This window comes from Rhinichthys klamathensis, unplaced genomic scaffold (genome assembly GCF_029890125.1).
Source record: "Rhinichthys klamathensis goyatoka isolate OS25496 unplaced genomic scaffold, OSU_Roscu_1.1 h1tg000378l_1, whole genome shotgun sequence".
Lineage (NCBI taxonomy): Eukaryota > Metazoa > Chordata > Actinopteri > Cypriniformes > Leuciscidae > Rhinichthys > Rhinichthys klamathensis.
The window spans coordinates 990,637-1,003,612 of record NW_026606885.1 but is presented as its reverse complement, the minus strand read 5'-3'; the positions used below and the strand labels follow the sequence as shown (position 1 = coordinate 1,003,612).

The 12,976-nt window shown below is 35.8% G+C and overlaps 1 protein-coding gene across 2 annotated transcripts in view; it reads right to left on the bottom strand.

Annotated features, from left to right (window-relative positions):
• The window catches only part of tent4b (terminal nucleotidyltransferase 4B), a 36,064-nt gene that overhangs the window by 7,247 nt on the left and 15,841 nt on the right, over positions 1-12,976 (bottom strand). For both annotated transcript variants that reach the window (XM_056233818.1, XM_056233817.1), the window contains exons 2-5: positions 7,158-7,281; positions 4,816-4,862; positions 4,240-4,360; positions 4,037-4,144 (exon numbers count right to left, since the gene is read on the bottom strand). In XM_056233818.1, coding sequence (XP_056089793.1) covers positions 4,037-4,144; positions 4,240-4,360; positions 4,816-4,862; positions 7,158-7,281 — 400 coding nt within the window. The remainder of the gene's footprint in view (positions 1-4,036; positions 4,145-4,239; positions 4,361-4,815; positions 4,863-7,157; positions 7,282-12,976) is intronic.

Genomic DNA, 12,976 nt, shown 5'->3' with positions numbered 1-12,976 from the left:
TCTTTAATCTGCTAAATTATTGTTTTGTGAATCAGTCATGAAATTAAGATAACACTGATAGGCTACCCGGCCATAGCAACGGAAGAATTTTTCAAAACATTGAACAAATCAGAAAAGACTGATTTTGTTAACTTGGCTACACAAAATAACTAAATAATACTAAATAGTATTGCTTTCAATATAAAAACAAATGAAAATGTAAAAACACTAAAAGTTTGAAACCCCATAAGTGTCGGAACAATTTATTCATTTAAACAGGGTTGCATTGAGTTTACAGTTTATTTCCTTTGCGATGCAAAATAAGAAACACAGAATCTTATTCTTGCAACATTTTAAATCTGTATTGCCAAAGAAATTGCAGCTAAATTAAACAATTAAAACAGTACAAAACGATAATAGTCCTAAGCGACATAAATTAAGAACATGTGTTTTTCTTTGCCTCTCTCTCGCGCTGGATCTCTTTTTGGCAAGTTAATTTTGTCTCCCTCCCTCCAAAAAAACTGTAACAAATTATTTAGCCTTTGTTACTTCAAAGACACAGCATGCCTTGTTGAATTCACCTTACAATAAAACGAGGTTGATCGCGAATTAAAGAGCTCTGTTTCTGCCACAATTATAGGCCTATTTATAATTAATTAAAATATAGGGCATTGGACACATCGAGAGATGTATCCTTAAAAGAACTGTGCCTTTGCCTGCTCATCGGGCTGGCTATCCGACATCTCCATATGAAAGACGAACATTAACACCTTTTGTCCTGCGCACGATAAAGCCACTGTCCCTCCAAACCCCCCACAGGCTAGTCTGAGACTGACTTAAAGAGAAGTCGCAATTCACACTTAAACCGCTATTCAGGCATTAGGCTATTAAAGTGTTGATAATGAAGGAATTAAATAATGTAAGCTACATGTAGTGATATTTCTGTCATGAAACTTATTACTAAATATCATTTCAATAATTCGTTCAATTTCAATACGTTTTTCTTTTTCTTTTTTATTCAAATAAATCTCGAACCACAGTGCTTCGTGGTCCTGCTGTTAAACTAAATAACATTTATAGAATAATTATGAACTTAACAGAAACAATATCGCAACATTTCGACAAATAAATTATTTGATCTGTTTTTACATTTTATTTTAGGGCGATTTAGCCTACATTTAATTAGAGCGAGATTTCCCCCCTTGCCTTGTCCTTTCCTCATTGGGAAGCGCTCACATCATAGCATGTTTGAGTAGATCCTCTGTACCTCTCAGTTTCAGATGGATTACATAATCAGATAACATTTATTAAACATTTAGACATTTAAATGCTTTAGATAGCCTATAGCGATTTCTTATCGTGACTGAGCTGAGGCAAGTGGCTTTCGGTTCATTTTTGTGACGCGCAGTTCCCGGAGACAGAGACGAGAGACGGAGACGACAGCTAAAATTTAGTTGTTAGCCTAATATGAATAAAAGTTTACAGTTTTGAACGATGTAGGCAAAAAAATACGGAGTAGCCTATTAACTTATTTTAGCTGTTATGAGAAAAATAAATCCAAGTGAAAGCGCCGCGCGCGTTTGTCGAACGGAAACGCTGGTTTTGATTTTATTGTTTGTCGTTTAAACGTGCCTGTTGCATATCTTTATTTTATATATTGTAATTTGTATATGGTCTATTGGTGAAGTAGCCTATTAGCATTGATTACTGTGGAGGAAGGGGGTGGGGGATTCAAATAATTCAGCAGAAGCAGGGATGTTTAGACCAGAAGGAAATCCCCCCCAAATCGCTTAAAACCTTGCTTAAAACCATGTTTTAAAAACTCCATGTAGGGAATCCAAAAATATATATATAGTAGGCTATATATTTATTTCTTTACAGAACTGCTTTTGAAATGACGACTGGTATTATTATATAGATGTAAAGTCATTCTGGTGGATACTAGGCTATATGTTCCAATGTAAAATGGAAATGCATGGAATTTTATTTGATAAATAGCCTCTAAGCAAAAACTATAGGCTATGGTGTAACAGAGTTTTAGAACTAGACAAATCTCTCTGCATTACTAATAGGATATAAAATGCATTAATAGGCTAATATAAAATTTACAAAAGTCCAAGATTTTTCGAGATTTGAACCCGTGTCATCTTAATGATCAAACCGCAAGTTCTACCACTCGGCCATGAATTTACTCACTGAAAAGCCAAAACGTTTGTTTCTCCAGTGTGTGTTCGCTCACAAGAGCGAGAAAACGTTTGATCGTTAACCTATTGTAGACCTTTTACAGTTTTAAAAGATGATATTTTATCTGTATGACCGAAAATTACGGAGTAGGCTATAGCCTTTTAAGTTTTTTTTAGCTGTTATGATAAAAAATAAGTTCAAGTGAAAGCGCCGCCGCGTTTGTCGACCTCTAATTCAACATGCCAGAATAAAACCCGATTTTAGAATAATGTGTGCCAAAACACTTAATTATAAACTTCAATATTTCGTTCAAAAAGATCTCAAAACGCTTTGTGACATTTTGAAAAGCCGTGAATGTATTAAGCCAAGGCCACTGGAACCAGGATCGTCACTGAAACGCGCTGCATGTTATCTCTCAATAGAGGAGCAGAAGCGCCGGTTCAGATTGTAGGCCTATTGTTTGTTGTTCAAACGTGCGTGTTGCATATTTAAAAAAATATTTGAAATGGTCTATTGGTGAATTAGGCTATAGCATTGATTACTGTGGAGGGGGGAATCCCCCACCAGCAAATCGCACCTTGTTAGGCTACACAACCATGTTTTTAAAAACTCTTTCTATAGCTTATTTAAAATCCCATGAAGTTTTTTATTTATTTTTTTAACAACTTCTTTTGAAATTACGATTAGAATTATTATACAGATTGATATAAATTCAGTCAATCTGTTGGATGATAGCCTATTTGTTCATTTGTGTAAAACGGAAATTGTATTTTATAAAAACCGTGTTTATTCGGGATTTGAACCCGTGTCATCTCAATGATTGAAACCTAAGTTCTACCACTCGACCACGACTTATCTCGCTGACTATTGCCCAGAAGTTCGGTAGTATACTACTATAGTTCAGCAGTCATTGTGCGCGCACACGAGAGAAGCGATCTTCACTCCTCTCATTCCTCAAAAGTTTAGCGACATTGCACCTAATTTATTTTCACTGACTGCGAGATAGGCCTATTTCAACTTTTGATTAATAAAATGTTATGCTCTAAAAGTTTGTTATATTCTGTTTAGAATGTACTTTTACTTAATTACGTTTTGCTTTCGTTAAATTTAACCGACTCTGTTAGCCTAGGCTAAATTATTTTTATTTGTATTATTTTTTTTTGTTCTAAAAGTTTGTTCTATTCTGTTTCGTTTGTTTATTTTTATTTTATTTTTTACATATTCAATCAGTCTCATTCTTGTTTTTTTACAAGACCTTTTTTAATAAACAGATAGCCTACAAACAGAGATATATAATAGTTCGTACAAATAAACGTGTATAGCCTATAGCTACTACTACTATGCAGGCTATACTATAAATTGTATGATCGTATGTTTAAATAACATTAACCAAATTGTCTGTCTTTAATTAATAATACAATTATTACCTTAACATGCAGTTTCAACTTATTAGCCCCGCACTTACGTTTCAAAATGCGGCTGTTTTGCTAAATGCCCCTTTGCGCCCCTGTTTGCGCCACCTGGTGGTCATTTCGCGAACAACTTTGAAATGCGACTAGTTTATTCTTGCCGCGGTGAATTTGCCGCGGCACGAGTCGCGGCGGTAATAGGCATTCTGGTTGAGTACCTACTGTGTGTATATATATATATATATATATATATATATATATATATATATATACACACACACACATAATTGATATAAATTCGCTGGCAGTGGCACAGTGTACATTAAGGAGATACGACCTTTGGTGACAATCCAGTGTAGTTGGTTCAAATTAGTTTCTAACACCTAAACAGCTCCATTCAAAATCAGCATTCCCTATTAATTAATCACTTGAGTTGAAAGAAGTTAGAAAACCTCCACACTCACCCGTTTGAAGTCCTTGATGAGGTTTGCAGCTTTTACACCACTCTGTACATTAAAGCTGATGTCCACTTTTACCTCTGTGTGAGCATCTGTCAATTTAATGATGGGGACCTACAGACACACAGAGCATTAAAGACAAGCAGGGATGTCTGACAGATGCCAAAAAACGCCCAACACACATGTATGACACACGGCAGTGCTCGTACCGTTGCTTTATCCAAGACTTTGACAGAGTTTTCATCTGCCACTTGTCTCTTGCGTAGTGCCTCTTCCAGAGTCCAAAGAGGTAAAGTCTCCCAGTGACCAAAAACCACCAAGTCTATATCACTGATATAAAGAGAGAGGATACAGAGGAGAGAACGTTTTAAATAAAGCAAACAGAAATCATTCTCCTCTTAAGAAATAAATAATCCAGTAAATGATGAGTCTGTGTATTGATGTTTTGGGAAAAAGTTTGATTGCTTTTAATACATTTAAAAAGATTATCTAAGTGCTCCTAAGAATGTTAAGAATTTACTGACGTCACATAACTGAGTGCTAAACTCAACTAGATAAGCAAAGCTAAAATTACAAATCTTAATCCATCCATGCAAACACAAAAAGTTCAAATACATACATCTACACGTCATAATACTTCTATAATACACAATTACAACAATTCTTATACTTTCGTTTAACTCAAACCACAAAACAGTTGTACGTACAAGACCATGTAAGATACCATAAGAATATTGTGCTCAGTGAAAAATTGTAGCAAGAGAAAAAAAAAATCATAACATTACCTTGTAGGTAAATACAAGCCTGTGCTGAAGCTGCCAAACACTTCAACCTGCAATCAGAAAATAGGTTCAACTCAGTCTTCCCCTACAAGAATCCAACAAACATCCTGTGTTCATATTAAAAAAAATAAAAATAAAAAAAAAATATATATATATATATATATATATATATATATATATATATATACAAATATATCATTTTTTTCAGTTTATATATATATATATATATATATATATATATATATATATATATATATATATATATATATATATATATATATATATATATATATATATATATATATATATAAAAAATCAGAGTTTCTGTCTGAGTGCACAAATGTAATTATTTGCAAAAAACACACAAGGACTGAAACGGGTAAGAAAGCTGTGAATACAGATGCATGAATATATGTTGACAGTTACATGCTCTGCAAGCCTATGGTACAATGTACTCCACACCTTAAAGGGTAACTAAACCCCTGGTCAGACCCTGACTCCACCCCTCGGAGTTTCTCCGCCGCTCTGCATACTCATCTCCTTCATCGCTCTGATTGGTTTTAGGTCTACCCACGACGTCCGTTGGTGACGCCCCTCTGGAAATGCCCTCTATGACGCTTTGCCAGACCATAACTCAGTTACAACTGAGAATGGTCTGGTTTTAACCAGGCTACTTTCCAACAGGTTTTATTGTAGTTTTTGTCCAACTCCATTGACTTGACAACTACGATGAAACCTGTTGGAAAGCATCTTTTGCAGCGATTTTTGTGTGAGCATATCAGTGAACACCCCAGACCACTGTGAGTTTCACGTCTTTGTAAACTAAAGTTTAATGTGTTTTAGGAAGGATTGTTCCAGTGCACCTATGCAACCATTGTGGAGGTGGGGGGGTGCAACCACAGAAACCGAAAATTCTCGGGCCAGCAGCATGTGTCCAAATTTCAATCTTAAAGCTATGGTCTACGATTTCAAAGATTGTTCATTATTAATAACCTTGTTAAGATGCTGGTTATGGTTCTACAGTACAATCCTAACAATATGAAGAGAAAAAAGAATGAAAAAAATTAATTCACTCTATTGGGTGTACAGCTGCAGAGAAGTTGACCAATGTAAGCTGTCCGGCCGGACAGCTTACATTGGTCAACTGCTCTCATCCAATCAGCAGCTCCACTTGAAACTCCGCCTGGCGCTCGCGTTGATTTAGCAGTGCTATTCTTTTAACGGATTCTGAACAGTTTAAATTTCCATGTCATGTGTCTTTTCTTTATTTTACATTCAGCACCCATCAGGCATATTTCCTTCAACTGCTAGAAAACATTAAGAAGCTGTCTTTAAAACTCCAGCTGGCGGATTGACCTGACATAATCATCTAACTGAAAGAAAAAATATGATTAAGCACCAACAGTGTTGGGGAGTAATTAGTTACATGTAACAGAGTTACGCAATTTAATTACAAAATAAAATGTAACTGTAAAATCATATACAGTTACTGAGAAAAAATGTGTAATTAAATTAGTTACTTATGAAAAGGTTAAAGATTACATCTGAATATTTTCTTTAAAAAGCTAGAATATGTTGAATATTAATTTTAATCTTTGCCTGTTTTTGATTTGCACGATGCCTCCTGCCATCTAAAGGCCGTTTAGTAAAATTATGCTATTCTGATGCCTTTGATTGGTTCTCGTTTTAATTTGAAGCGCATCACGTCTGCCAATTACATCAATCCACATTGCTGCTGAAATCTTTAGGCTACAACCTGTCTGAGAGTTGCCACCATGGCAAATGATAAAAATGCATTCCAGTGCTGGAAATTAGAAAAATAATCAAAAAGTAATCAAACATTTTAAATAGGGTAACTTGTAATCTGTAACCTATAACATTTCCAAAGTAACCTTCCCAACACTGAGCACCAACCAATTCAATATGGCTGGACTAAACAATGCTAACTGTAAAACATTTATATAAAGAAAAAATCACTGTATATATATATATAAATATATATATATGGGCACAGGTGAACTGAGAAGAGTATTTCTTATATTTCTGATGGGTTCCAGTCACAACTTAGAAATGTCCCCCAGGGCTTTATATTTAGACCTCTGCATGTCCATGACACTGGTGTAACGGTGAACTATCGCAAGAATAAATCCACACATGGTGTTTGATATTTAAAAGGTCAACTGGAAACTTGAAAGTAGGCAACTGTTTATATTTATGTTCATATTAATGCATCCATGGCAGATATCATATTGATTGTGCCTCATTGTCCAAATATCCAGAATACGAATTACATAAACCTCAAGAAAACAATCAGTTTAACTAAAAGGTGTGTGAGTAACACGAACCTCGGCATTTGGCCACAAGTCTTTGATGACCCTCTGGATCCTGGCCACCACCTCCAGCCTCATGTGTTCCTCCTCTGGACGAGGAGAAATGTAATCATAAAAGTCCTTTATCTCTTCATGCAGCCTGGAGAGAAAGAGAAAGAAGTATTACATAATCTAGTTCATCAAAGAGTGATTGCATTATTAGCAATAAAGTTATTTAATGTGTAAAACAAATACTATATTAAAGTGATTTAGCAGCACAGTACCAGGCGATGATAAATGATAAACCTGGTGTTTAATAATAAACCTAGTTTCTGATGACCTGGGCTGTTGTGAGTGTCATTCAATAACAATAAAGGAAGAATAAGGCATTACACAACCAATAGTATGCATACAAAGTTTTTTTGTTTCACTAGGTTAAATACACCTAAACTACTGCCTTATGCTCATTGTGAAATAAATTTACAATTTAAAATATACGTTTTCTATTTTACTATATTTTAAAATGTAATTTATTAATGTGATGGCAAAGCTGAATTTTCAGTATTGTGACATGATCCTACAGAAATCATTCTAAGGGTATGACCAGACTGCCAGCAAAAATCAGATGTTTTGCATATACAGATTGGGGTTTTGAAAGTCTGGATAGCAAAAAAAAAATATATATATATATATATATATATATATATATATATATAAATATTATTTGCTAAATTATTATTTTTTTTTTTATCTGATTTCACATGATATATATATATATATATATCATGTGAAATCAGATTAAAAAAAAAAAAAAAATTTAGCAAATAATATTTATATATATATATATATATATATATATATATATATATATATATATATATATATATATATATATATATATATATATATATATAAAAAACATGTGAAATCAATTTTTAAAAATCTAATTCAAAACACATTTGAAGGTGGTTTGAAATACAATTCCAATCGGATTTGTACAGATGCGTCTCAGTCTGGATGCTCTGGCTGCTCAAATCATATTTCAAATTGTCTTTTGCTTCACTCTTAATGCGACACACAACGGTATCGTCAAAACTGGTGAAGGAAATGCCGGAAGTATTAATACGATGTTCAAGCGGCATGTCCAAAAATTTCTGCATTTTCTTGTGCGGCAGAGGAGTTCTGCACCAAGTCTCAACAGGGTGCTTATTTGAAGAGCTAGATGATGTGCCTCCATTTTTCCTGCATCTGTTTTGAAAGCCTCATCACATATGTGGGTACGCCTCCGTCGTTACCAAAGAAACCCATGCAGATAAGTCTGGACACACAAATCTAATTTGATCACTTGCAATTAATAGTGTGGACAGTCTGCCTGTAAAATCTGATTTGAGAAAAAAAAAAATTTGCCTGCAGTCTGAACACAGCCTAACATGCTGATTTGGTGCTCAAGAAACATTTCTTATTGTTATCAATGTTGAGAACATTTGTGCCGTTTAACCTTTTACTGTTCTTTTTTTATCCATTTAATGCATCCTTTCTGAATAAAAGAATCAATTTCTTAAAAAAAAAAAAATCTTATAACATGTCAAGTCACCTTTATTTATATAGCACTTTTTACAATACAGATTGTATCAAAGCAGCTTCACAGTGATAACATGCAAACATGATAACATGGTACTGTATGATGTCAGGTAAGTGATGAGAATATTGGTTTACATAACTCAGAGTGACAGAAGAACAAAAACAAATTCACACCCTAGTTACAGGTAAGTAAATATTCAAAGGCAGGTTATTAAAGCAGGGAGACCTAGTGAGGCTTCTGAGTCAGGAAGAGGGAGAGTGTAGCAACTATCTAGGTGACGCCTCTTTATTACACATCTCTAATAATCTGAACCAAGTTCATTTCAACCTGATTACTTAAATGTAGTATTCTGACACAGAAACTACCCTGGTACGTTACCTAGATGGCAGAGTGAATTGACTTGCAGTAAGTGACTTGCTCTACGTGTGGCTTCTCCTAAGAACTGAAGTATTTCCTCCTGAGGTTGAACACAGAATCTGTGTGGACACTGCAATTACACCTACACTAAATGAACGTTCTGCATTGGTTATTTCTATTTTTGCTAACTGCTACAGTGGCCTAAATACTGTTCTTTCACAATTCAGTAGGGCTGGGCAAAATGGCAAAAAATTTATTCTCAATATTTTTCAGAACGATTGACCAATTCAAGATTTTAGGTTTTTTTTATGTTTAACTAGTCAACTTAAAATGCATGAGTCCACATTACAATTTAGAGTGATCTGTTATCAGAGGTAACGGTCTAAGTTATGTATTTCAGAAATGTGCATATACAAAATCACAGTTAGCGAAAAAGGTATTATTTTAAACAATGTATTAATGGTTTTCAACTCTTAATTTAACTCAACACATTCTGCGTGAACAGCCGCGTATAGTGATGTGTTCTACGTTCATAGAGCACGTCACACGAAAGCGGTTAATCAAGTGTGCCATCATGTGGTCGGATCATTTTCTTCTCTTAACTGTTATCATTGCAGTATTGTCAACATGACTAATTGTAACGTTTGCTAGCATTTCTATTCAAAACCGTAATTTCTCAATTTAAAAATAATAAAAATCGTGGCAAAACATTCAATTCGAATTAATCGAAGAAAAAAAAAAAAAAACGACCAGCCCTACAATCCAGTCTCTCTTCCACATTTGACACCAAGGGAATGTTAGTGGGCCACAATTAATTTGTTACATTTTTAGTGCAGAACAAGGTGTTCAGATAACCTTTTAATCCCAGCATCCCTTACGTTCGACTAGAGCTGCCAAACTAAAGTTCTTACTCTAGTCTAAAGAGTACGAGAATTAAAAGGCTTACCCAAGTCATCTGCCCAGACATTCTAGAAATGGAGAGGACAGGTGAGAAACCATCATGCCCTGAAGAACAATTTGCACTCTGGGAATCCTAGGCATCTTATTACTTAAAGGACAAGTTCGGTATTTTACACTTAAAGCCCTGTTTTAAGATCGTTTCTGATGAAATAGAACGGTTAAGATTGAAATTTGGACACATGCTGCTGGCCCGAGAATTTTCGGTTTTTGTGGTTGCACTCTGTTTTGTGGTTTGTGGTTGGTTCTGCAGGGGCAGTCTGACAGCATTCATCAGATCTGGCCACCACTGCAACAGGAACACACCCACTGCAGACGCACGCTGATGACTCCACAGACACAGCCGCCTCTCATATAGTGCGTAAAAACTGAATCGAGTTCTCTTTCGCGTCTTCTTGCACTTGAACGGACAAATGCACACAAAATTGTCAAAATATCCTTGTAAACAGAGTCGGGTCATTTTCCCCAATAGTTAAGATCAGCAAAAAAAATGGGGGGTCGGTTGGGGTTGTTAATGTAACTTTGCTTTTTATTTATTACTTATAGCCCACTTTACACTAAGCTAATGCACGGATCCAATATAATGATACATCAGATTTCTTTCTTAACTGTGTACGTTCACTTAAGACATAACTGACTACTTTTACGAGAATCCTTGCCGAGGCGGGTATTTTAACATGTAATTGTGTGTATGTGACCGTTCAAGCGCAAGGAGACGCGAAAGAGTAATCAATTCGGTGTTGACGTGCTCTGCAACTCGCCTCTCTCTGTGCGCACGCTTCAGGTGTGTGCGGCTGTGCACTGAGAAAATTCTCTCAGCGCACAATCGAGTTCTTTTTTGCCTTTTTTGTGCTTAAAGTCGGCATGAAATCAAATTTGACAAATCTTCTTTTTATGTGTAATATTGTAGTGTTTATTATAAATGATTTATCTGTGCACTTCATTATTTTTTTTTAATTAATGTACCGTTATAATCTTTAATCAAATACATTACCCTTCCCTCCCCCCTCGAAACGACCACTCTTCTCTTTCGGTGACGTGCAATGGCGAAAGGGTGCAGCCAGAGCCAATGAGGGTGAGGCTATCGGTGCAACGCCTCTCAGAGAAGATATTCAAATCTGCCTCCATTTTGTTTGCAACGCCCAACCAGAGCCCAACCTCCAACGATCCAATCAATTCCCGAAGGACGAAATCAAGCCCCGTCCTAAATTTTTTTCTAATTTCAGAAGACGTTTCACTCGGATATACGTCACAACAAGGAAAAAATGACAATCTCAACTTCCGTTTCATGCCGACTTTAAATGGATAAATTGTCAAGAAAAAAAACATGCTCAATAATGCCCACCAACAACCATGCCACGCTCAAAATTGCTTAAATCACCTTTCTTTCCCATTCTGACATTCAGTTTGGAGTTCAGGAGATTGTCTTGACCAGGACCACACCCCTAAATGCATTGAAGCAACTGCCATGGTATTGGTTGATTAGATAATTGCATTAATGAGAAATTGAACAGGTGTTCCTAATAATCCTTTAGGTGAGTGTAGTGTTGGTGGTTTCATGCCTATAAGTGGCCTGGTAGCCAATCTTCACTGATTCCATCTGTCCATCAGTAAGAGCAGTATGAGAAGGTTGAATTAGCAGAGCAATTGCACAGCTGAACATAAAATATTGCAATCCTCAAAACATAATAGGAAACATATGAGAGTTCAAAAGAGGACAAATTGTTGGTGCGTGTTAGGGCTGGGCGATATGGAGCAAAAAATATATCTCGATATATTTTGCTATATCTCGATATTCGATATATATCTCGATATCTTTACAGGAAAATGGATGTGAATACAACTCAAAATATAGGCCTACAATCAATAGAAAATTAATTTTCCATAACAGAATGTAACCAAATGAGAAAAATTAAACACAGGGCCTGAATTTCGTCATCATTATTAATCACGTGATTCATATACAGAAACTGAATAAAGTAATCAAATGGAAAATAACACTGAGTAGTATTTTAGTCCTGAATAAATTAAATACATAGGTTATTAATCCTGATTCCTTTAACTTAAAGCTATCTTTTGTTGCATTCAACAAAATGAATGACACACACATATGGCTGCCGTCACTTTAAGAGCTAGTGCACGGATCCTGTGTTCATTATACTGGCATGCGTTTTATGCTTATTAAAGACCAAACCGACTATGTTTAGAGTATAGCCTACTCACGACGACCGAAATTGACAATTTTGCGTGTTAAAGCAATATAATCCGCGAAAAATAACTTTTGTTACTGGCCAGCTGTTCTTAAGGCGGATTTTCTATGAATGTGCGCATAGAAAATAATCTCTCAGAGAGCGCGCGAGCACTGATTAGTTTAAAATCGCTTGAATGTTTAAACTGGTAAGACTTAAAAAGACGTGCAAATGGTAAATTTCAGTCACGATGCACTGCTGGCCCGATTGTGCGAGTGAATATCCATCATGTCCCGACTCCTAAACGCGAGTGTGTGTTATCGCCGCAGCGCTTGATGCTTGCCTTGCACAACACATTATGAGAGAAGAGAAAGAAGACGCGGCACCGCTGAACACTCACGCTGTTTGTGAAATTGCGTCTGGCAGATAGTTGTTAAAAGAATGATTTGATTTTATAATCTGTGTGGATTACGATTGCGGGAATTTCCCGCATTATAAATGGGAGACCTGCGGGAATGATTAGAATTATGCGCAATACCCGCGCCGAAATTCGAGCCCTGCAATAGTTTAAAACAAGACGTTTGTAGTAGCCTTCTGATTACTGGAGTCCATTAATCGAACTTCCATGCCTCTTATATAGTAATTATATATTGTAGTATGTAGGCTACCAATTTACTAATGCAATTAATGCTCACACTCGGTTTCTCTCGTGCTCTGTCGCTCGCGCGCAGACACACGGAGTTCTGTAGCCTCCTCCGGGCTGGTTGCGG